Consider the following 25333-nt stretch of genomic DNA (forward strand, 5'->3'; position numbering starts at 1 on the left):
AAAATATCCATCACATGTTTCAATTCTTTTCTCCCTTAAAACAACCATTTTTTTGAAAAGCAATTTCTCATTCAAACTGCTTCCAGTTCCAGCCTGGTCTCACCCAAAAAAGGGTCACATCCTAACATCACGTAAATCTGTTTCCTAACTAGAGAATATATTCCATCACTTTTGTTTCTTTTTATGAATATATTCTCACGGCCTTTAATTCTTAGTTATTACGTTACTTCTCTTTCAATTCTTGGTGCATTATTATATATAGAAAGACGTACACCCCAAATTAAACACCTTGTGATATTAAGTTTAAATACACAAATATTCCATATATTTTATAAAATTATAAATGCAATCCTTGATATTGTAGTTATGATTATAAGTACACTCTTATTCAATGATAAAAATTTGTAAAAATACTTCTTGAAGTACATTAACTAACACCACCCGAAAGTAATTTTTAGAAAAACGTAAGGTGTCTGTATATTTGAATTTAAACTCAATGATATCAATGCAAATTTGCCCATATTATTATTGTAAATGTTGACACAGACAAGAATCCATTTCAATTGTAGCTTCACTCACAAGCTAATTTAGGAACATGATTGAAGGGCAACATCTTTATACTCCTTTGGTTGTCATAAATTAGAAATGTGTGCAATAAAAGTGGGGACGTTTTGAACAAATGCTCAAAAGGTGGGTAAAGAAGGTTCCCTGGTTTTGAATTAAAGCAATGTGCGTACAAAAAAGGGCTGCATCCATTCACGTGTGCAAACACAACTACTGCATTTGTTTGACTGCGTATGTTTCTGTCAGGGAGTACTAAGAAATGGGTACAATTTAAATTTGATCCACACACCTTAGTTTTCCTTACAAATATTTCTTTTATAGTAAAAATTTGAAGTATTTTCATTTTCGATCACCATCACATATCAGCACAGAACTGTAAATCACTCAAATGGGGTAATTAAGAATTAATCCATCCAAACAACTTTTGCAATTTGTTAGAAATATAATATAATTTCTGAGTAAAATTTTGGTGAAAATGTCACAAGTTGAGTTTTTGGTAAGAGGGGGGAAAAGGTAAAAGTAAATTTGGTAATCCAAAGTGGAAATTCAGCTGATATATAAATTTTCACTAGAACCAAGAATTTTGTACGTATTAAGAGATCATGCACTAATCAATATTTATGTGTGTGTGTTAATATGTAATATATTGAAGAGCTTTGGCGACTTGCTCTCTGCGCAATTCACCGTCCACATTTTATTTTATAGAAATTTAAAATTGGGCTGTTTTGGCCCTTTTGCTTCCCTCTTATATATAATAATAAGAGTGAATAACAATTTACCCAAACAATATTAAAAATAAGCATATTACCCCTTCTAAAAAAATATAGCAATTGTGTTTCATAAGCTTCGTGCTGGAAAAATAACAAGACAATATTGTCTTCTTCTTCCTAATAATACACAACTACAAAATGGAAGGTGATTGAACACTAAACAAGTCAGTGATTCTAAAACCTTGTAAAATTCATGCTGTCCCCAAAGGGCTCAATAGCCTTGTAATTAAGGGTAACAAATAGACTTTCCTTTTTAAAAATATTGCACAAAAAAGTTGCTTCCTACCACATTTTCTTCTCCTCCCTTCTGGAGGAGTAAAGAACAGCCTTAAGGCACAACAACTGTGCTCCAACAGCACCATCCTCTCGAGGGTTTTAACGTTAATCGGAAATCATCTTACTACCTCGGCAACTCTAGATGAGCATGAAGGTGGAGGGCCACCTTGAATCTGTCTAGTATTGTAAGAGCTGCAGCTCAAGCATTTGTACCCCACAATGTGGAACTGAACTTCGGACGTCTCCTCACAGTCGTTACATAGTATCCACACCTACTTACAGAAAAAAACACAAAAATTCATGTAAGCTAGATGTCTTGGAGATTTGTCATAGATATCCTGAGATTTAGGTGTACTACGAAAAATTTCATCAATTTCAACTCCACGCCCTGTCGTCATTTTTACACTACAGACTAGATGACTAAGTAAAATCTATAAAGTAAAACATGACAATAGGGAGTAAGAGTTTAATCTTTCAGAATCCAATGGTTTTTCTTATAATATGCCCAAACCTGAGGAGGGGTCAGTGTAATTATCTAGTAACCTAATTTGTTGAAATGACACTCTTACCTTTTTGTTCTTGTACATCTCCGGCATAGGAGTTGAAGCAATCTGTTGGTCAATTTGCAGAATAAAATAATGAATCAGATGGTCCGAAAATGAAAACACAAATAGATTAAAAGTGCAAGTGCATCTTGATAGGTACCTCTTCATCAAGCTTTCTCCATACATTTGACATATCACAAATGGACTTTGAGCAGACAGGACACGCGTATCTGGAAGTCGTAGGAAGAACATTAATTTCTTGGTTAAGGATCCTATGTTCAAAATGCAAAACTAAGGTTGCAATTGGATGACACGCTATTTCCATAAGATCGTCATTGAAAGATATCACAGACACCCCCGCCCCAACCCCAAGCATGTGTTTATTCGATATTCTTGAAAATTTATCCTAAAAAGACATGTTATTTCCAAGTCTATATTCAAAAATCATTCTCCAAGCTTACTTTTTCCCCAGAATTTTCACTAGGCAAATGTCCTAAGTTCGAGTCCCACATATATATGGAAGTTGATTAGATATATTTTATGATGATATTGATCATGTCTCTCGTAAACAAAAAGAAGGGGGGGGGGGGGGTCACCTGCGATGACGCTCCATCTCTTTGACACATTCCATATGTATCGTATGTCCACATAACAAAACAGCAATGTTCCTTGTCGAGTCAAACAAGAACTGCAATTTGAAATAATAAATAGAATTACACCTCAGGACAAACGTTATTTCATCAACTTCCAATGATGTCGAGTGGCTTAATAGAGTAAATAACATTACCTCAAAGCAAACTGCACAATTGTGATGCATTGCTCGTTCCACACAACGATGCGCATCCTTAATCAAGTTCGAATAGCAGCACCCTGGACCACAAGCAGTGGATTGGATCTCAGGAAAATTAAAAATTAGAGTTCAACAGGAAATTCTGAGAATTAAGGAAATCAACTTGACGTACCGCAATTGCTGCAGTGAAAGAAGTTCTCCCTGCCACCAGTTCTGCAGAGTAGTGATGGAAAATAAATTTAAAAAGGTATATATTTTATAGGGATGATTACATAACTTCCCCTGAAGGTTTAGACATATTACAAAAAACACCCACTAATTTTTGAAAAATTTACACCGTCGTGGTGTGAGTTCTCACCTGCATATCCCACATTCATCACAGTGGTATTGTTTCTTCGAGACCTAAATTCATGTAAATAAAACACAGTATTAAATTTCACGTAGATGGACACAACAGAATACCGTGAAAGAGAGTTAGAAACACTGTGAAGAGCTTCTCACATCATCGTCGAAGAATTTGCATTTTTCACAGAAGTAGTTCCCCATGCAAACTCCACAACTTACACAGTTCTGTCCAACCTGAAAACCACACACTTATATAAATCAAGGACCGTATAAATAAAAGCCAAATTTGTTTATGAGTATTGCTCGTTTATTTCGCTTACATCTTGTTCGGTGCCACATAAGGAACACATGACCTGCACAACATATGCATCCATAAGTCAACTTCGAAACACTTCTGTCTTCATATGATTAATCTATAACGCGAAAAGGTCGATCGACTATAAACACTTATAAATTACTACACATGAAATATTTAGCCTTATTTGTGAGAAGAAAAGGATTTTTTGAACATTTCATTTGTTGTCTTACTCCACTAACATTTAAGACAATATTGTGAAATATTATTATTCTTCAGAAAATCAAACAAAACACAGATTTTTTATATTTAACTCAGAGAATTTATGATCATAGATTAATTAAAACTCACCCTTTTCACATGGTGGCGAGGGACATCATGTCGATGAAGGGGATTGATCTCAAGGGCGTTCTGTCAAATCAGAAAACAAGTAAGATAGAGAAAACTAGCTGCTGCAAGAAAATTTTGTTTTATAGAAACGGTAATTACATTATTATATCAAAATATTCTGATATACATTTGTAAAATAACAAATTATAACAGAAATAAGACAAATACGAAATTATCTGATGGGATTAAAACCCATGATTGCATACTTATTTATAGATCACAGTGCTAAACATTAGACCAAGACTTCATTGATTGCTAGAAGTAATTAAATGCATAAAAAAAGTCAAGAAAAAGAAATTTCAAAGATACATTAAGCCTTAATTGATGAACTAGAATGAAGGCAAGAATATAAAGAAAAGGAATCATGAATCAACAGACCTTAGCTTCATTATGGCAATGCCTGCAATCGAAAACCTCGTCACAACAAGGGGCCCTGATCTTGCATCTCCTCCTATAATGTTTGCACCTAAAAGCGACAGATTTAGATGAAATTAATCAGACAGGCAAAATCAATTCAAGAAACTGTCACAAAAACAAAAGCAAGAAACCCCAGAAAGTCTGAAAGAAACTCGAAAGTGTACCCATAATTGGCAGGGGCAGGCTCCATTTGAAGCTGTTGTTTACTGGAATCGTCGGACAGTACAATCGGCGGCTTTTGCTGATCAGACTCGGACATCATCATTTTCTTCTATTTCTCAGAATTTATTCTTTCAATTGCAGCAAGAAATGCATGCAAGAATTCAGGGATTCTCTTGATTCTGAAGAGAGTTTGAATGTATTTAATTCAAGTGGAAGATGGAGCACACGGTTTTGAGAGAGCGGGAAAACAACGGCTTTACAACGTGTTTGTGAAGGATTATTAGGACGATGAATCCTCCCATTCCACCCCATCATTCCTCAATTATTCTGACCTTTTATTTCCTTAACAAGAAAGGCGACATTTGCGAGAAAATGAAGTGGGTTTTCGGAATCCCACATTCAAGCCTCGACGCGTGTTGCTCACCTCTTCTCTATTCCTCCACAGTGTATTAGCTGGAGTATTTGAGGCGTAGTTTGAAAAAGTATTATGGGATAAAAAAAGGAAGAATAATTTATATTAATGTGTTTCTTAGTTTGTAATATGACACTAAAATTAAATAGAAAAAAAAGCCTTATGAAATATGAAGAAGAATTTCACGTACTAACATTTAATAAAATGATTATATAATATTATATTTTTCAACAATCAAACATAAAATTTTGATTTGAGACGCCAACATATTTGCAAGTGAAGTGAGATGATCATCGATATTTTATTATTAAGGGAAAACACCTCTTTATTGTTTCTTCTCCTTTTTTATCTGCTTTTTTTAATATTTAATTTATTTTTTTAATAATTTTCCACTTCCCGCATTATCTTTTTATATTTACTTATTTCTTTTTATTTTCATGCATATTTATTGATACTATTTTATTATAAATTTAGCATTAGAAAATAATAAAATTTAACATTAAATTATTATTTTTTATATATTTTATTAAATAATAAATATTTTAAAATATGTGATACAAATAGTATATATATGAAAAGCGGTGGTAGGCGCGTTTACCACTTGGGAAGTGAACACGACAAGATGACATGGGATTGGAGGTTTGATAGAAAGCCAAAGTTGGATAAATACAGAGTAGAGTGAGTAGGTTCCACGTCCTCATGACATTTTAATCCCTTTTTCACAACATCCCACTCACCAATCAAAATTATTTTATATTAGAATAAATTGCATTAAACCCCCTGTCATATAAAATATTTACTAAAAAATCTCCTGTATTAATGAAACAGGTACAGAAAAACTCTACTATTGTAAGTAAACCTTGCAAAAATTTAGTAGACACCCAATAACAGAATGAGAGTGAACTACACACACAATAAATACAGTGAAAACTAACCAAAATGTCCCTTTTGACCTCTATCACACTTTGAGAGACCAAATTCAAAAAGTGGCATTGTTGATGGGACAAATGTAATATTTACCCCACTGTAATTGTTAATAGTGTGAAGTCTCTACATTTTTTTATTTGAATGGGATTAGAAATTATGTTTCTTTATCGCTTTGAATTTTAGTAATGTCATACTACATATTTTGAGCAGAATATAGTATTAATTTATTTATTTTAATTATAGAAAAAAAAGTATGTATACAAATAAAAGTTTAATATTAAGATTTGAATAAATTAAAATTATCTTTTCTGAGATCAACATAATTATGAATTAATCAAAATATTCTTTTGAATTATGAATTATTATTTTATATATATATATTAAAATTTTAAAATATTTTTATGAACAAAAACACCCTTTTAACCTTAATATACGGTGAGACTGAAAGAAAACCGGAAAAGAAAGTCGAGCGAAGAAACGAAAGATAGGATGAAAACCAAAATAGGGCGGGAGCAAACTTTTGTATCAACCAAAAACTGTAAAGTTGAACACTTGGAGCTCCGAACTTCAATTTTGGGCTGATAATTTTCTCTGGCGGCCCAATAAGATATTAAAGAATTGGGTCTATTCATAAAATTGTGGCCCATTTTTATACGCCTTCCGCAAATAGTGAGCCCATTTATACATGTTTGGGCTAATGGCCCATGCTTGTGTGAATCTATTTCTCCATATTTTCTTGTTTAAAAAATATAATTTATTCATCATAAAAATATTTAGAAAAAAAAAAACTATTAATTACGTATCATAATATCAATTAGGAATTCAATCAATACCCTCGTGCCCATAAATAACCAACAACTCTCAAGAATGAAATAATAAAAGCAAAAGTTAATATAGTTAAAATAAATATTCATGGACTACGACTCTTGATATAATTAGTGAAGCTTTAATTTCAACCATTAAGTTAAGATTCATTAATTGGGAGCATAATAGATTTGCATAAAATATATCAAATAATGTATCAATATTAAATTTAATCAAGAAATATACATTATTAATTACAATATTCGGAAGCTAGAGTTGAGGAGGACTTAAACCCGTGGCTAGAGAGTTCTGGATTATTCTAATTCCAACTTATGGGGTTCAGCCACGCGCTCTAGGTGCATTATCAACAGTTGCACACACACTCGTCACGAGCCACGAATTTTAGGATATGATTAATACATTATTAATGATGATTAAGTGAGGTGAAGCAGTATAATTACACCAGTTGTTGGAGGATTAAGTGCTGTCCTAATCCTTGTCACGTCACCAATGACGCTTATGATGAATTAAGCTTATAACTATTGTTTTTCATGGCATCTTTTCCCCTTCACATTTGATAAGTACAAAGCTGTAGGAATCGAACATGAGGATGAGGAGTTTGTTGTCATAAAATAATGATAAGAACATCAGGAATTTGACTTAGAAGATATGAGAATCTCATGAAAGTCAATGAATTGAGAGCGACGTAGCTGAAACCTACCCAAGTTAGAAGTCATCTGTATTTGAGTTAATCAGTTATAATTATATTAAATTATTAATAATTAATATACATTAATTATTGATATCAAATATAGAGAGAGAGAGATAATTAATCAATAATTACTATTAACATAGATAATACTTACACATTAATTTGTGAAACTTGATCCCATGACCTCTTGATTATAGGACTTTAGCTTTATCAACCAATTGATCATATTACGATCTAAAAATTATCTAATTTAAAATTGAATTTGAATTTGATTATTAATTGAATCAAGCTTAAATGAATTGTAATTCAGTTGAAGATGATCTATCGGATTTTGTGTTCATAATTAAAAAGAATAAATACAACTTTATGTAAGTTGTAATAATTATTCAAAAATATGTAATGTCATCTTTTATTACTTAATGTGTGTATGTTGAATAGAACAGAAAATGGAATAAAATTTGTAGCATAAAAAATATAATCTGCACATAATTAGTATCATCACTTATGTCAAAGTGAAGCGAAATAGGTAACTAACCAAACTTGTCTAATTACTCTTAGGCACAAACGAAAACTTTTCATTCAAATTAGATTTGATCAAATAAAAATAAAATAATTATATATATAGCAAATGTAACATAAAATTGAATGTTCTACTTATATCATACCATAAAGTGCTTATCATGTCGAGATCTGATCGGAGTCGAGCAGACCAAGAATTTTCCCAATAAACTCAATAATCACACTTATACATTATCAACAGTAGTATTTTTGTCTAGTAGTGTTTGTCAATATTACGTGGAATTAACCAAACAGTTCTGTGGTAGTTGCGAACTATACTCCCGTCCTGCGGCATCTAATATATATATTAACTCAATTGAGAATCTCCCGACATCTTAATCCACATAACAACATACTCGTTAAGGGAAAAAAAGGGCAACTAGTTGAAGTTACAACGTCATTCCTTTCGATTCTTGCAACATTAATTAATTCGTAAACTCCCTAATTACACTAATCTCAGTACTCATTATCATAAACCAGATTCCATTCCATTCAACCCGTTCACACCGTACCTATATAAATACTTGTAGAACCCCACAAAAATTAAACCACGAAAATCCCAAAAAATTTGAAGTGTAGTTGAAAGAAATTAAATGGAGAGGAGTTGTTTGGAAAGTGGAGGAATCCCAGAGCTTGATCCGTACCAATATCAATATGCAGCTGATCATTTTGGGTTGATAGATTTCATGGATGAGGCGATTTTCGACCAGTTTATCGATCTCATTCGTGGCGAAAACGAGAACGAGACGGTGGCCAACTTCGCAGCTCATCAAGGCTACGATTTCCATGGCCAGTTTTTCTCAGAAGCTCCGCCGGCCGAGTTGCTTGATTTCGATGGCCTGATGGGCCATAATGCCATTGATACTGATGTAAACAATGACTTGGGTTTTCTGAATGCATGTGTGAAGAATGTGAGTGAGGAGGGTGTAATGGATGTGGAGGAGTCGTCCGGCACAACCACCACCACAGGCACCGGCACCTGCAGCAAGAGGGCAAATAAGAAGAATAGTAGTAAGGTTGATAGATCGAGAACGTTGATTTCAGAGCGGAGGAGGAGAGGAAGAATGAAGGAAAAGCTCTATGCATTGCGCTCCTTGGTTCCTACTATCACTAAGGTTGCTTCATCTATATATATGTATATTAAATAGGATCTCATAATTAAAGTGATGCATGGGTTTATGACGGAAAATATATGTTAATGGTGGATGCAGATGGATAAAGCTTCGATAGTGGGAGACGCGGTGTTGTACGTGAGAGACTTGCAAATGCAAGTGAAGAAGCTCAAATCCGAGATCAGCAGTCTGGGAGGAGGAGCTACTCATGTCCAGTCGTCATATCAAGGAAGAACCGATGGCAGCAATGGGAAGAACAATATCATGAGTTTCTATCCTGTAATCAAGAAGATTTTTAAGGTACAGGACACGTACCAATAATTAATGTAGACTAATCGTCTTAATACGGATGACAATCAGATGACTTTGATGATGTTGAGAAAGAATTAAATGTTATGGTGTGCATGCACGCAGATGGAGGTGTTTGAAGTAGAGAAAAGAGGGTTTTACGTGAGAGTAGTCTCCAACAAAGGGAGAGGCATCGCTGCTCTCCTTTACAAGGCTCTTGAATCCCTTACAACCTTCACCCTTGCCACCTCTAATTTGGCTGCTTCTGCTCATAACTATGTGTTCACCTTCACTTTGCATGTAAGCAAGCATTCGTCTTTTCTTTATATAATTAGGTACCTACCAAACACATCCAGATATGTTCAAAATTCTATTTAGCATATCAATAATTTTATAATCTAACTACTGTATAAATAGACCGATACGTACTAGCTAGCTAGCTAGGGAGTCGAATCTGACGAAACTGGGTTTGTTCCTTGTGTGAAAATTGCAGATTACACAAGGGGAGATGGACATAAACATACAAAATATGGAGCTGTTGATTGCTACCGTTTTTCTTAAGCAAGGGTTTGAGATGGAGACGTCTCAATCTGCATAAATGCCAAGTGATCCTAATCCAGACCCAATTTGGTCCAACCTAAAAATTAATTATATGATAAGTGCAATACACTTGTGATGTGATTAGCGTATAATTAAAAAAAATGATTAATCACATCACAAGTGTATCATGCTTGTTCTGTAATTAATTCGATTTGATGAAACCTGATTTAGAGAAGAATTTTCTTAAATTGGAGTTATATATTTCAGTGAAATACGGCAAAAAGGGAATCCATGTGTGTAATTATTTTTGTTCAGACATGGATGTATGTACAAGTCCTACAAATCTTAATTTAGATTTGCAAATAAAATTTTTCTCAATGTTACGGTGCATGTTATTAATTACGTGGTAATTTGTTGAAAGTAAATGAATATATAGAGAATTAATGATGATCTTGTGTTGCATCATGTTTCATGTATCTTATTAATAATTCCAATCACGGTCGCATCAGTGCAAAAAATAATATTATTTTCAAACAAATTAAATGCATATTATCCTAACAGATTTGAGATTTTAGCTACCAAAATTTGTACAATATGGAAATTTCCAATGCTGCTTCTTTCATATTTTTCTTTTAAGTATTTTGGATTTTGGAAATTCATAAAAAAAGAAGAATGAAAAATTACGTGATAAATAAAAAAAAAATTAAACTAATATATTAAAACAATATAATAGAATACCAAAAATGGATGAGAGGCCATAAAGCTAATCTTCCTTAATAATAGAGTATAGATTATTTTGTAATAGAAATAAAAAAATTAAAAAAGTAAATAAAGTATTAAATCCAGATTACACTGATCATATGAAAACTGCAACACGCTTTGTATAGAATATGACGGATACCATGGCCTATTTAAACTGCCATTTAGTTTGTACGCTATTTTTTTTTCTTTACTTAATGAAATTTATCATTATCGAAAGAAAACTGCAACAGACGCAAACCCCTTCTAAATTGGGAAAAGAAAGTCATAAAAATTGGATGGTACCTTGATAAAATGATTTGGGCTCAAGTTATTTATACTAAGCCCATTAGAGAGATTTGGGCTTCTTAATGGGCCTGTATTCCATCTACCTCTCACTCCCGCTTTCTTTGATTTGATTGGTTTGAAGTTGAGAATAGAAATGGATACTTAAACTTGATATGGTGTTTGAAGTTGGTTGGAAAATGTTAAAATTAGTTGATTATATGTTTGATGATTATTTTTATCGGGACAAAGTTATTATAAATATAACGTCATATCTTGATAATTATTATTTATTTTTAATATTTATATGTGATGTGAGGACCACACTCAAAACTCTAAATGCTCAAAACGATCCATTGGCATCATCGACCTTAATAACCGTCTAATCATTTTTGAATCAGTACTCGAGCTATCCCCACACATGACTTCACTTGAAAGGTCATAATTGGAGTTTACACTTCTTACCACTTTTGTGTCTATAGATATTTGAAAATCAAGATTGCAACTAAAAATGAAGTCGAAGGACGACCACAGAACTTGTCACAATCTAACTATATTAGGGCTCATTTGTGGTATGATCTCAAGTAAAACCCAAAGGATGTAAAAGCATGGTGATTGTTGTTCCGTGGTTTTATCCAACATATATGATGTTTGAATCAGTAACTTAAATGTGTGCGTCCAAGTGAAGAAGCTCGCTCCTCTCCATTCAACCCAATTTTTGCACATACAAACAAATCAAAAAACCCTTCATGGACCAGCGTTTCTCTTTCACGCACAGCCGACCACACCGACTTTTCGACACAGTGGGGAACCACATTTTTGTATCTTACCTTCCCCCTCTTTCTTTTCTTTTTCTTTCTGTAAAATATATATATATATATATATATATTTTAAAAGAAAAACAATTATATTATAATTTCACTCGTCACAATTAATATATGTCAATTATAAATAATAAATATGTATAACTAATCAACAATTATTCTTACAAATGCATTGACAATTATTATTACCTACGTAACAGTGGGACTCGAATTCACTTTAATATAAAATTTCAATTTTATTAATTGAGTTAGGCCTAATTTATTTAAAAAAAGAAAGAAAGAAAGGATTGACAGTAGAATTTGAAGATACCCCACAGCATGTGGAAGAAAAGGGGAGGTCCCTTTTTCCCAGTTTGGGGGCGTTGTTGGTTTTCTGCTAATCGCACATGAATGTAGGCATCCAACACATCGACATCGACATCCACTCAACAGCTACGGCTTTTTATTTCGAGATATTTTTGGATTTTGTGGTCCTAATTCTTTTTATTTTTATTTTTACTTGCTTGTCTTGCTATATACATATTCTGCTTTTTTTGTAAATTTGGAAGGAATTTCTATTCTAATATGTGAAATGTGAATCAGTGAAGCAGCATGCAGATGATGTTTGGAGCTAAGATTTAATGTTGGGATCTTTCTCTTTTGTGGTTCCAATTTCTTTTCATCATCACATGATAAAATCCTATACAATCATATACAAATGCAATATACTTGCCCTATAATTAATATATGATTAAAAAAAATTTCACTTACTCTATAATTAATTTGATTCAAATAAATCTAGTTTGAGCGATAATTTTATTTGATTTTTAATTTCGTTCTCAATTTTCAATATTTACAAGTGATTTTTTGTCATAAATGAAATATGTTATATTATTACGTTTTGTTATATGTCTTTGTACTAAAAAAATGTGATAAAATAAAAATGTGTTTGGGTTTGTAGTTTGTAATAGTTTTATATATAAAAAGACATAATAAATAAAAATGTACTTAAAATATGATGTTTTGTGATAATTTTTGTATAAAAACAAAAATCTGTTATATACCCTATGGTAATTTTTCTAGGGGAAAATCTAAGGATCCCACCGTAATTTCAAAAATATTTAAAAAAAATCTATAAAAATTAAAGTATCAATTACATCTCCTATAATATAAAACAAGTTCATAAAACTCCCTAAAGCCAGGGTTGGCAGCACACGCACATCAACTGCGAAGATTTGTGGAAATTTGTCTTCTTTTTTTTTTTATATATATATTTTTATCCTTCTCCCAAAATCTAATATATAATATACAATATATAGTTTAATAAATCTTAAAATAATATATCAATATTTATTAATAATAAAATACTATTTTATATGTGAATATATAATTACATTAATATTATTAATAGGGATAATTAAACTCCCCTTTCCTGAAGTTTGGAGTAATTACACGTAGAGCCTATATGGTTTGGAAAATTATATTTGACACTCCTAAAGTTTGCTTCCGTTTAATAAGTTAGTCCCTCCGTTAGTCAAAATTCACTAAATTTGTTAATATTAACAAAAAAATTGAATGAAAATTGATATATACACTCGATTGATTTATTATTGACTTATTGTTGATCAAACAATTTCTTTCGAACTAAATTATAACGGTGAAGATATACCTCCTCATATGCATTAAAGCATGAAGGCGTATGAGGGTAATTTGATTATAAAAATATTTATTTGACCTGCAATAAGTTAGTAAGAAAGCAATTGATGGTAAATATAGATTCTTTTTTTTCAATTTTTGTTAATATTAGCAAATTCGTGAATTTTGACTAACGAATGGACTAATTTGTTAGATGAAATTAACTCCAGGGGTGTTAAATATAATTTCTCAATTATAGAGAATTTACATGTAATATTCTTTTAATTAAATTAATGAATAATTAATTTTAAAGAAAAGAAGCGGTGGCGAAACCGCCGCCGCCACTGTAGAGAAGGGCGCGACAGCGCCCTACTGACCCCTGGGCTACGTCGCCTAGAAATAGTTTTGGGTGATGGCATCTAGCATAGGGAGGCGACAGTGGGGCGCGGAGGGCGAGGGTGGGCTTTGCAGGCAGCGGGCAGCGGGCAGGTGGGGGAAGGGAAGGGGAAGCGAGTCGCTGGTGGGGGCGAGTTTGATTATTATTTTTTAAAATAATAATTTTATTTTTATAAACTATAATATTTTAATTTTTATAAATTATAATAATTCATATTATATAATTTTATCTAATATATGACCCAACTCATTTTGTCAAAAATTAAAATTTCGGCCACCGAATGACATTCATCCATTTTAAAACTTAATGAATTTTTTATATGACCCAACTCATTTTGTCAAAAATTAAAATTTCGGCCACCGAATGACATTCATCCATTTTAAAAATTAATGAATTTTTAAAAGTGAGGCTAATTATCGGACTAAAATTAATATTGAACATATTTAACGAACTAAAAAAAACATTTTTTTCTATATAAAACTTAATATAAATAATTTTATAGGTATATTTTAATAGATATATTTTTTTTATAGATATTCTTTTATATAAATTTTTTTCTAAATAATTTTTATATATTATAGGTATATTTTAATAGGTCTAGGTTGATCAGGTTGATTACGAGAGGTATTTTAGTCATTATCCTTAAAAAAATAAGTCCAAATTGACAAAGGAATTGTGTAATTCATTATTTAATAATATAGGACTAAATTTTTATATTTAAATTATTACATGAAACTTTTTGATATTTTCTCATAGGAGATCAAAATGAATTTAACTCGTTTTTCAGTGCCACAACTTCAACTTTTTAGGGTTTCATATCATTTTTGACTCGTTTTTTACGGGTTTTGAGTTCAATCCATTTACGTTTTGATGAAATTTTGAGAATTTCTTATTTCTTATTTTTAAGTGAATAGACTAAATTACCCCCGTGTTTGAAGAAGTAATATCCATATAGTTTTTTCATTCTTATTTATTCTTGAAATTTAATTATTTTTTTTCTTTTCTCTCACATCACTCATTGTTTTATTTTATTTTCTCTATTTTTTTTTAAAATCATTTTGTTATTTATCTGTTCACATATCTTAACTAGTAAATACATCAGAACATATTTAATTCATATATAAACTTTAATAAAAACATCTTTAACAATACATTTTGAAAATATAAGCACACGCATCGATTGCCCATAATGCTAGTGAAAAATAATACCTTTGGATTCAGCAATTATTTATATAGTTTATTAAATAATATTTAAACGAGTTTCACCAAATATTATTAGTGGGTGGAGAAGTCCAAAAAGCCTTTTGTCCACGTCCTTAGTGATTTGCAGTGTATGAATCCGGGAAGCAGTCCAAATTCAAAGTATATCATCCACTTCTCTTAATTGATCAAATACATTTTCTCACTTTCCAGCTATTAATGATAAAAGTATACATATCTCATCACTGCTATTTCTATATATATTTGGAATAATTATCCCGCCCTCCTCTTTTAGGTTTGTTGTAATTACAGTTAAATTTTATATATTTTAAAAAATTATATTTAATATTTTTTATATTTATTTTCATCTAACAATTAAATCCCTCTATTAATTAAAATTCATCTTGATATTAGTAAAAATATTGAATGAAAAATAATATTTAATCCGAATTGGCTTGTTACTGACTTATTGTAAGTCAAACAAACCTGACCAAACTAGTCGTATACATTTTCACACGCTACTGCATGTGAGGAAGTCCGTCTTCACCCTTATAAGATAAGTTTAGTAAGAAAAATATTTGTTTGACTCATAACAAATCAATCAACGGCAAATATAGATTTTCATTCAATTTTTTTTTATTAGTGTCAGCAAATTTGGTGAATTTTAACTAACAAATTAATCTAATTATTAGACGAAAATAAATATTAGGAGTACTAAAATAATTTACTAAACTATAAAAATTTATATGTAATTACACAAACCTAAACAAAAGCAGTGTAATTATCCCTATACTTTATTTTATTTCGAAAAGTGCATCACATATAATATATATGTATAATCAATTAGTAAAATGTGTGTTGACTAAACTACCTCGACTGTGCTTATGTTTAAAAGCTTTGATAAGTTATTTATTATTATTTTTCTTAATTTATTAATTAAATAGATGTAATAAAAATATAAAAATTATACACACATATTGCATGTAGCATTTTTTTTTATTTATGTCAACTCAAAACGTAGACTTAAATTAAAAAATCAATCACAATCTTTTAAACGGCTTAGCTAGGAATCATTCAAATTATAAAATATTAGTCTAGGTGAAAAAAATAAAATAATCAGTGTAATAATTAATCCAAGATATTGGATAATTTAAAACTAATTAAAAATATAAAGCGTTTTAATCAATCAACTTTCATTTTTTCTTCAAGGCAAAAAATCAATTAATACTTGAGTGCTTGAAATGATCATTGTCATTATTATCTAAAAATAAGCACGAAAGTCAATATTCTCACATGGTATGATGTGTAATTTTGGACCATTTGATTATGATTATACTGTATTTATTCATCAATTCAATTTTATTTAAATTTATGACTTAGATCTTAAGTTGCTGCACCCAAAATTTTTTTGATACTTCAATAATAATTGAAAATAAATTATTCGTAATCGTTCAACGTGTTAGATCTTATGCATATAATTGATTTACTCCGAAAAAAAATACTAATAGTGATGTTTTCATAATCTTATTTTTAATAAAAAATCCACAAAAATATTGTTTGTGAGTTTTAGGGGAAAAAATTTAATTCTGAAAATAACTTTTGAATTTTTTACTTTCTCTATTTTGAGATAAGGACATATATGCACGAAACTACGGTATGATGAGGATTATAGTTTTAGAAAAATTAAAAATAAGTCAAGAGTTACAATATAAAAATGAGTAATTGATATACCTTGAAATTTAATATGAAAAACCATCAATATTAAAAATAATGTTTTGTAAATATAAAAATAAATTTAAAAGATATTACTAACTAATTTATCTCAAAAAATCTAAAAATATTTTAAATAAAGATAAACAGTTTTAGAACTAAAAATGCACCATCTCCCATGTGGCAAAATAGAAGTCAAAATAGTTGCGCAAATGTTCACACACGTGATGCTTACATTTGGCAATAATTACAATTCATTTTTATTTAGAAAAATACAATATTTTAAATTAAAAAACTAATTACATTTACACCCCTTAATATATAGTTTATTTGTACAGATTATTCATGCCTTCAGAAAATTATAAACATCCATCAGAAACGTCAAAATCTTTATACAAACCAACCATACTTTTTGAAAAATTACACATACACCTCCCAATACGCCAATATCATTACGTAAATTACTCATGTTTCTTGGTTACTATGAGCGATTTCTGTAACCATCCAAAAGAAGTGAGTAATTTGTGCAGATGCACCACAGAACAAATAGTGTAAGTAAATATGGCTAAATGAAACCAAGAGAATGAATAGTAGTTATTTATCCTTTGTTCATATAAACATTGGATTAATATATCTAACAAAAATCAACTGTTTTTAAATAAACAATATTATCCATGAAAATCAAATATTAATTTCAAAGTAGTGGTGAGTGAAAGGTACCACAAAAATCTGATGAAATTTTCTATGACTTTTCAAAAACCGTAACGTATTACTATTATTTTTACATCCATAAAAAAGACAGTAATGTCCGGAAAAGGACAAAAATGGAAAATAGTTGAAAGGTAGGCTAAGCATATCCCATGTTGTTCGGCCCCAACCCTCTCTTTTCCACTGTTACTCATGTTTCAAAATTTTAATTTAGTTTTTTTCTTTAAAACTTCAATAAAAGTTAAATATAAACACATAAACATTTCAAAAATATTCTTACAATTACATTCAAAATAAGTAGCTTTTTCGTAAATTACAAAATAAAACTGTCGCTAATTGTTTATATTAAAAATAAATTAATATTTGTTTTAATTATATTGAAAAGTTGTTAATTGTCGGTAAAAAAGAAATAATAATTTAATTGAAGAAAGGAAAATAATGATAGTAGGGTTTTGGTCGTGGCGTGGGTCCAATGGCAGCTTAATTTATATGCAGTTGAGAAAGGTTCGTTCGGTTTGGTAGGTAGGTGAAAAATATAAACTCAATGATTAACCCTAGCTTATTTAGCTTTTTTCCTCAGCTAGCAAAGACAACGTGCTTTTTCATCTTTTTTTTTTTTTGTTAATTAAAAAGATATAATTTCACACGAATCGCTAATTATGGCTGGCAATGTGTTACAACAATGTATGAGTGACTCTCACAACAAACATATGTCATTCATTACAAAAACCCATCGTTGATCTTATAAAGAATTGTGGTCTAACTGAAAATTTGTATGGCTGACAGTGACAGGTCAATAATACGGGTTTCGACCCTTGTTCGATTCAAATACGCTGCAACAAACAGAGTAGTCCTTCATGTCGAGTGTTTTCCCTAGTTTTCGACTTTTATACAAAAGAAAAAAAAAACAAAAATTAATAGGTGAGGGGCATGCCATAAATAGTTTTAGTACAAGCTACGAAAAATAATTAATTAAATTTTGTGAACACAAAAATTGACTTTGGAAAACAAAAGATAAATCCAACTTATTACCACCGTAAAAGATAAATAAACAAGATGTTGAAGAATGGAGCATAGTAGTAATAATAATAATAAGCCGTGGAAATACAGATTAAATTTCACAAATTCACAGCCACCAATTCAAAGTTCAACAAACCACAAGAGATGAAATTACAAACACTAGAATAAACTCATCATCCTCATCAAACAATTACATCAAATAGAAAATCAGCTCCAATTTTCCTTAGAACTCCGACAACGGCTCGTGGGTGTGGCTGATGAAAAACCCCTCGTACACAACGCCGGCCAGCCCTCCGCCAATCAGGGGCCCGGCCCAGTAAATCCAGTGGTTGGTCCAGGTGAAGCTCACCACTGCAGGGCCGAAGGCCACTGCAGGGTTCATCGATGCTCCGGTGAATACACCACCGGCCAGGATGTTAGCTCCCACGATGAAACCGATGGCAATGGGTGCGATGACGCCGATTTCACCCTTCTTTGGGTCGACGGCGGTGGCGTAGACCGTGTAGACGAGCCCGAAGGTCATCACAATCTCAAAAACGAAGGCGCTCCAGACAGACACGCCGGAGACGGTGAATGCGGGAATTGCCTGTATATTTTCATACCCAGAGTAAACTAGCTAGTTAGCATCAAACACAGAGAGATATTTGGATCTGTGTATGTGGGTATGGCATCAATTAAAAAACATGTTTTTAATCTTACCCAGCCGCCGGTGGTGAAGGAGAGCAGGAGGCAAGCAACAATGGAGCCGAGCAACTGAGCGATGATGTAGAGAATACCACGGAACAGAGTGATGTTTCCACCAACAAACAGCCCAAACGTGACTGCGGGGTTGACGTGGCCGCCGGAAATGTTAGCGCCAATGGCGACAGCCACGAACAGTCCGAAAGCATGGGCAACGGAGGCAGCGATGAGGCCGGCGGGGGTGTTGGGGGCGTTTCCAGTGAGCTTGTTGTAGGCAATGCCAGAGCCAGAGCCGGCGAAGACGAACACGAGGGTACTGATGAACTCAGCCACCGCCGCCTTCACGGCGCCGGGCTGGCGGAACTCATCGTGGCTGCCGATGGCGACGCGGCGGAGGGGGACGTTGAAGTACTCGCCCGGCATGGTCGGAGAATGGAGGACAAGACTGGAGGGTTAGTAGGTGTGAGAATTATTGAGAGTGAGAGAGAGGAATGCATGCGATAGTACTCTTTATACTGCAAAATTGTGCATGGTGTGGGTCGGACTGGGGCACCCGGTTGCCCGTGTATCCGGAAATTATTATGGCAGGTTATAATAGGATTTAATTTTTTATTGTAGTTTCTTATTATCTATGTTAATATATATATAAAAAAAAAATTATTCACACACACAAAAGACGATTAGTGCAACTATTGCATCAATTTTTTATGTAATAAAAAATATCTTTCATGATAAATAACTTATTCAACTTTTAAAAATTTATATCTATTGATAAATTATTATTTTTATTACTTATTTCTTTGTATCAATGTAATGTACTGATTTATATATTTTATTTTTATTTATAATATATTCTAAAATAAAAAAATTATTCTTTATATGCACATAGAAAGTATTTAAATAAGTAAATAAAACATATAATTTTTTTTATAAATTTGATTATTAAATGTAATATAAAAAAAATAAAATCAAACAATAAATTCTACGGTTAGAGCGAATGAATTGGGCAGACTATTTTATCCTTTTGGTCAAACCATTTGCTTATTCAGTTGAAATTGGTGTATCCGGTTGCCCGCCGTGTGGGGAAATTATTGTGGCCGATGATAATTTCAATGCAATTTTTCTATGGCCAGAGCCAAATTGTAATTGCAGAGACTATTTTACCCTTTGGGTTAAAATATTTTTCAACTTTCCTAGACATATAGTTGGCTAAATTCATTGTCCGAGTGGTTAGTCCCTCTACTCACTTCAAAATATTCAGCTCCTATGCCTGCATATCAGTCTTAAATCATCATATTTTGATTTAATGGTTTTTAATATATGTACAATATACCCACTTGAATGGTGTCACGTCCCTCTCCAAATTCCATGAAAATCACAAATATTAAAGGTTATTATCCAAATTCCACGTTATATTAATTGCTCCACTAGGTCAAACTTAAATTTCTCTATAATAAAAGCATCTTAATTTGTCCGTTGCATTTTTACGGATGTGTATCATATTAGATTGAACCTATTAAACTTTTTACAGAATATATTTAAATTTAAACAAAACATCGTATAATTATTTTAAAGATTATTATATTTGTAAAATTAACTGATGTTTCATATTTGATCTACATTTTTTTAAATAAATTCAATTTCTAATTATTAAAAAAAAAGTTAGAACTGGCCGATGTTATATGTATTCCGAAGAATTTTGAAAGATTTAGAATGGATGTATTCCATCATTAGATCAAAAACTCCCCCCCCCCTCCCCCAAAGGGGAAAGACCATAAAAAAATAATAATAAAGAAATTAAGTGGATGGGTGTAATCGTCAATCACAAAGTCCTAATCTGGCAATAATGAATTTGGTGTGGCAAGTAGGTCCAAAGGAAAAACGTCGGGGAAAGTATGGAATGCGGAGGAGTGGAGGGGGTGGGGACCAGGAAGAGCAGGTTTCACAGCTAAGCAGTGAGCTGAAAGGTGAATAATGGACCGACACGTGTCCGTATTGGATAAGAGCCAAGTCACATGGTCTGTGTGATGGTGACTTGTGGAGCGGCTGTCCCTTGGATGCTTATTTCGGTCATCCTCCAATCATTCATGTTGGGCTGGAATACTCTAGAACTCACTCTTCCACCCCTTTTTTATATTAAATTTTAAATTAATTAATTAATAATAAAAAGATTAATAAACCAAAGTGAAATACTCTAATTAGGTGAAAATTTTGGGTTGGAAAAATAAATTAGGAATTTCAATTTTATTTTCATTTTTAAATAATTAAGAAGTCTATGAATTAAGCTGGTATTTGCGAGCGATATTAGAATAATATTCCTCAATTTACTGTTGAAATATAATATTTTTATTTTATAACTTTTACTCTCGAACTACTTTAAATTAAGTTGACTTAATAGCTCCATGCTAATTTCGACAACTCATTAATAAAATTATAAATACTAAATTATTTTTTAAAAATCTCCAATTTTTTTATTTTGAACTTTTATTTTTAAATACTCAAAAATTTTATTACTGTTTAATTTATAATTTTTTTATAATTTTCATCATAAAAATAAAAATTATTGCAAACAGTCCTCGTTTATAGTACTTTTTGTTAGACGTACTCATAAGAAATAAATAGAAGCACGAGTCATTTTAGGAAAATTATTGAGTACACCTCATTTATTATAATTTAATTTTAAATTTACTATGTAATTTTATTATATCATTTACATATCTAGATATTAAATAGTCACATGCCAAATTTTCTATATATACAGAAACAAACTTTCAATAATTGTAAATTAGATATTTGACGCTGCTACTCAATTCTGGTTCAGAATTAAATTGATGTCGATTCTCATTTTTTATTTAATATATATTATATGTAAACAAATTATTTTATTTATACATAAATATTTATATTATAAAACTCGTATATATTAAATAAAACAAAAAACACAAAATTGGGTACTTTCCGTCAGGTGGTTCGTGGTTCAATTTCTTCTACTGATGTGACAAATAATTTATAAGTAATCTTACGAATAACATATGATTTTGAGGCTAAAACTATGTAATTTAATTATATCATTTACATATCTAGATATTAAATAGTCACATGCCAAATTTTCTATATATACAGAAACAAACTTTCAATAATTGTAAATTAGATATTTGACGCTGCTACTCAATTCTGGTTCAGAATTAAATTGATGTCGATTCTCATTTTTTATTTAATATATATTATATGTAAACAAATTATTTTATTTATACATAAATATTTATATTATAAAACTCGTATATATTAAATAAAACAAAAAACACAAAATTGGGTACTTTCCGTCAGGTGGTTCGTGGTTCAATTTCTTCTACTGATGTGACAAATAATTTATAAGTAATCTTACGAATAACATATGATTTTGAGGCTAAAATTTTGATAGTCGAAACAAAAATCACCTAATTTTTTTTCTTTATAGGAAAAAAAGCAAACAAATTATTTTAGTAATCAAAATCAAAGCGACTGAATTTTTGTATACCCCAAAAAGAGAAAAAAGTGGAAAAGGTTCTGCCTTTTCTAATTGTTGTATCCGAAAGAGATGAAAAGTTGAAATAAATGGTTTATTGGAGAAATCTCCCATCTTCTTGGAAGTATACACTCTCTTGGCATCATGAAGGCGTTTAACAAAGTTGTAAAGGGAGCGACATATAAATTCATCAAAGAATACACGTTTTTGCATTATGGGAAAGCTCCAACATAATTATTAATCTTACAAATTATATCAACACTTCATTGTATATTGAAAATATAATATAGGGATGATTACATTCTCATTTTCTGAATTTTTGTGTAATTACACGTAAGTTCTCTGTGGTTTGAAAAATTATATCTAGCACCCATGTAGTTTGCTTCCGTCTAACAAATAAGTCCTTCTTTGTTAGTCAAATTTCACTGAGATTTGCTGATATTAACAAAAAAATTAAAAAAAAAATCTATATTTACCTCTAATAGATTTATTATTGATTTCTTGTAGATCAAATAAATATTTTTATGCTCAAATTACCCTAATACATCTTCACACGTTAATGATTATTTGAGGATGTATATGTTCACCATTATAAGGATAATTTAGTCGAAAAATGATTATTTGACCTGTAAATTTGGTGAATTTAACTGACAGATGACTTATTTTTTTGACGGAAACAAACATCAGGGGTGCCATGTTTAATTACACTAAACCTCAAGGAGGGGGAGGGGGGGAAGTGTAATTACCAACATTCTTGACGTTTGGTGTAATTACACGTAAAGCGCTCGTGGTTTGAAAAATTACATTTATGATCTCAAATGTTTGTTTCTGCTAATAAATATATCTTTTTATTAATTATAATTCACTAAATTTACTAATATTAATAAAATAATTAAATAAAATTTTATATTTATTTTTAATTAATTTATTACGAATCAAAATTATGACGATTAAATTAGCATACTTGTGATCAGCTTCTGCAACACTAACTCCAAATAAATATCAAATAAAGCCAAAATGAAATATTCCACATATATAATTGAAGTGAGATCTTCTAGAACGATTCCTCTTCCTCTGCTCCAATTAAATAAAAATAAAAAAGATATTATCTATACTTTATGTCATTGACAACTAATTAATTTTAGACACGCATATTTTTATGATTCGAATTTTATGGAGTGGTTTACGCAACAAGTAATTATTATTATTTAATAATTTTCCCTTTCTCCCTCTGAATTATTAGTACATGTTACGCACCATAATTAAACTATAATCACAAAATCTATTAAAATACTGAAACAAATCAGATCCACCCTATTGCTTACCACACTTTCTCATCAAAGAAGGATTTCTTTTTCTTTTTTTTTTATAGGGACTAGAAATTATTATTTTGATAAGAAATATTAGATCGATAGATGAACTTATTGGATCAGCTTAATTTTTTATTTTTTAAATTAGTTGCATCTTGAGTGTGCACATTTTTAGAGTGAGATCCCATAAATCGATACAATATCATGGCTACCAAATCTCTTTTCTCATTCAAATTTTATTAATAGTTGAAACTATTGATGTAGAATAAAGATAGATGTTTGGATTGATGGAAGTCGGAAGCTGAATACATGATTTAGAGATCAAATTTCAGACAACTATAGCATTTGTTCTGAGAGGAATTATAGAATTATTTAACTATTTGTTGGATCGTATTATTAAGGAGAACCTAATTTCTCATCACTTACGTCATGAGTAACCACCATTCGATACGAAATTTCATCGTTTCAACTACTATCCTATATTTAAAGTTTTAATATCAAACGACGCACTTAAAGTACAATATCTGTGTTTTTCGTCAATCCAAACGATCTTACAATGCGTTGTCCTCTTTTCTCCATCTACTATATAGTTACTAAAAAATGTACTTCAATTATTAATTTATATTTATTTTAAGAATAAATTACAATGCCGTCCTCCGAGTTGGTATAATTACAAATACCCCTTATTGTTTGAAAAATTATAAATATTTTCCTGAAAATTGATGAAATTATATAATTCTTGGATGGATGTATGAAATTGTCAACTTTACCCTTATTGCATTTTTTTATTTTTTTTAAAAAAATTAAAGACTTATAAAAAAATCGTATGGGGTAGATGAAAAAATTTTAAAAGTTATAAAAAATTATCCATTTAGTCCTTAAAAAAAATAATTTTTTAACGAAATAAATAAAATTATAATTTTTAGTCTACAAAAATATTTTGATAAGTTCACCATAAAAATGGATGGAAATTTAACGGATTGAGCTAATTATTAAACAGTCGTTAAAATTAAAGAGGTATTAGTAATTTCTCAAACAATGAAAGGGTATTCGCAATTATGACAAACACAAAGGAAGAAGGTTGTGATTTACGCTTATTTTAATAGAATACTATTATTAGTGTTTCTACTAAAAAAAAAGAAAGAAGACGAAGAGGTATGGGGGAGAAAAAAAGAAAAAAAGAATATATATATAAATGAATAATAAATAAAATTCAGAGTACAGAGACGGTATCGCACGTTTTGCACGTCCATTCACGGAATTCCTATTTTTTTGATTGGACAACTAATTTCATCCTCCCCTTCTTTTTATGGATTATTTTTCTTTTTTATCTTAAGATAAATTCATTTTATTTTATGGAACAATGAGTCAGATAATCATTTAAAATGCTAAGGAAAATATATTAATTAATCAAAATTTATCAAGTTCCTAATA

General features: G+C 30.8%; 3 protein-coding genes across 3 annotated transcripts; 1 reads left to right on the forward strand and 2 right to left on the reverse strand.

Annotated features, from left to right (window-relative positions):
• On the reverse strand, positions 1496 to 4868 carry LOC105169945 (E3 ubiquitin-protein ligase MIEL1). The gene is made up of 12 exons (XM_011090493.2): positions 4557 to 4868; positions 4354 to 4441; positions 3937 to 3996; positions 3611 to 3643; positions 3447 to 3524; positions 3304 to 3347; positions 3118 to 3158; positions 2943 to 3025; positions 2752 to 2843; positions 2316 to 2385; positions 2180 to 2221; positions 1496 to 1882 (listed from the first exon to the last, which is right to left on the reverse strand). The coding sequence occupies exons 1-12, from the start codon at positions 4655 to 4657 to the stop codon at positions 1727 to 1729; spliced, it is 888 nt and encodes a 295-aa protein (XP_011088795.1). The 5' UTR covers positions 4658 to 4868; the 3' UTR covers positions 1496 to 1726.
• On the forward strand, positions 8471 to 10302 carry LOC105170219 (transcription factor FER-LIKE IRON DEFICIENCY-INDUCED TRANSCRIPTION FACTOR). Its single transcript, XM_011090891.2, has 4 exons — positions 8471 to 9082; positions 9179 to 9379; positions 9494 to 9667; positions 9861 to 10302. Exons 1-4 carry the CDS (start codon positions 8561 to 8563, stop codon positions 9963 to 9965), a joined length of 1002 nt encoding a protein of 333 aa, XP_011089193.1. The 5' UTR covers positions 8471 to 8560; the 3' UTR covers positions 9966 to 10302.
• Positions 18443 to 19578, reverse strand: LOC105169946 (aquaporin TIP1-1-like). Its single transcript, XM_011090494.2, has 2 exons — positions 19103 to 19578; positions 18443 to 18989 (listed from the first exon to the last, which is right to left on the reverse strand). Exons 1-2 carry the CDS (start codon positions 19505 to 19507, stop codon positions 18627 to 18629), a joined length of 768 nt encoding a protein of 255 aa, XP_011088796.1. The 5' UTR covers positions 19508 to 19578; the 3' UTR covers positions 18443 to 18626.

Source organism: Sesamum indicum, linkage group LG9, assembly GCF_000512975.1.
Source record: "Sesamum indicum cultivar Zhongzhi No. 13 linkage group LG9, S_indicum_v1.0, whole genome shotgun sequence".
In the NCBI taxonomy this organism is placed as follows: domain Eukaryota; kingdom Viridiplantae; phylum Streptophyta; class Magnoliopsida; order Lamiales; family Pedaliaceae; genus Sesamum; species Sesamum indicum.

Coding starts and splice junctions, on each gene's coding strand:
- LOC105169946 (XM_011090494.2), bottom strand. CDS start 19,507: ATGCCGGGCGAGTACTTCAACGTCCCCCTCCGCCGCGTCGCCATCGGC. Junction 18,990..19,102: donor CCTTCACCACCGGCGGCTGG/GTAAGATTAAAA, acceptor GAAAATATACAG/GCAATTCCCGCATTCACCGT.
- LOC105170219 (XM_011090891.2), top strand. CDS start 8,561: ATGGAGAGGAGTTGTTTGGAAAGTGGAGGAATCCCAGAGCTTGATCCG. Junction 9,380..9,493: donor TAATCAAGAAGATTTTTAAG/GTACAGGACACG, acceptor GCATGCACGCAG/ATGGAGGTGTTTGAAGTAGA. Junction 9,668..9,860: donor TGTTCACCTTCACTTTGCAT/GTAAGCAAGCAT, acceptor TGAAAATTGCAG/ATTACACAAGGGGAGATGGA.
- LOC105169945 (XM_011090493.2), bottom strand. CDS start 4,657: ATGATGATGTCCGAGTCTGATCAGCAAAAGCCGCCGATTGTACTGTCC. Junction 3,997..4,353: donor ATTGCCATAATGAAGCTAAG/GTCTGTTGATTC, acceptor CTGATTTGACAG/AACGCCCTTGAGATCAATCC. Junction 2,844..2,942: donor ATTGTGCAGTTTGCTTTGAG/GTAATGTTATTT, acceptor TTCAAATTGCAG/TTCTTGTTTGACTCGACAAG.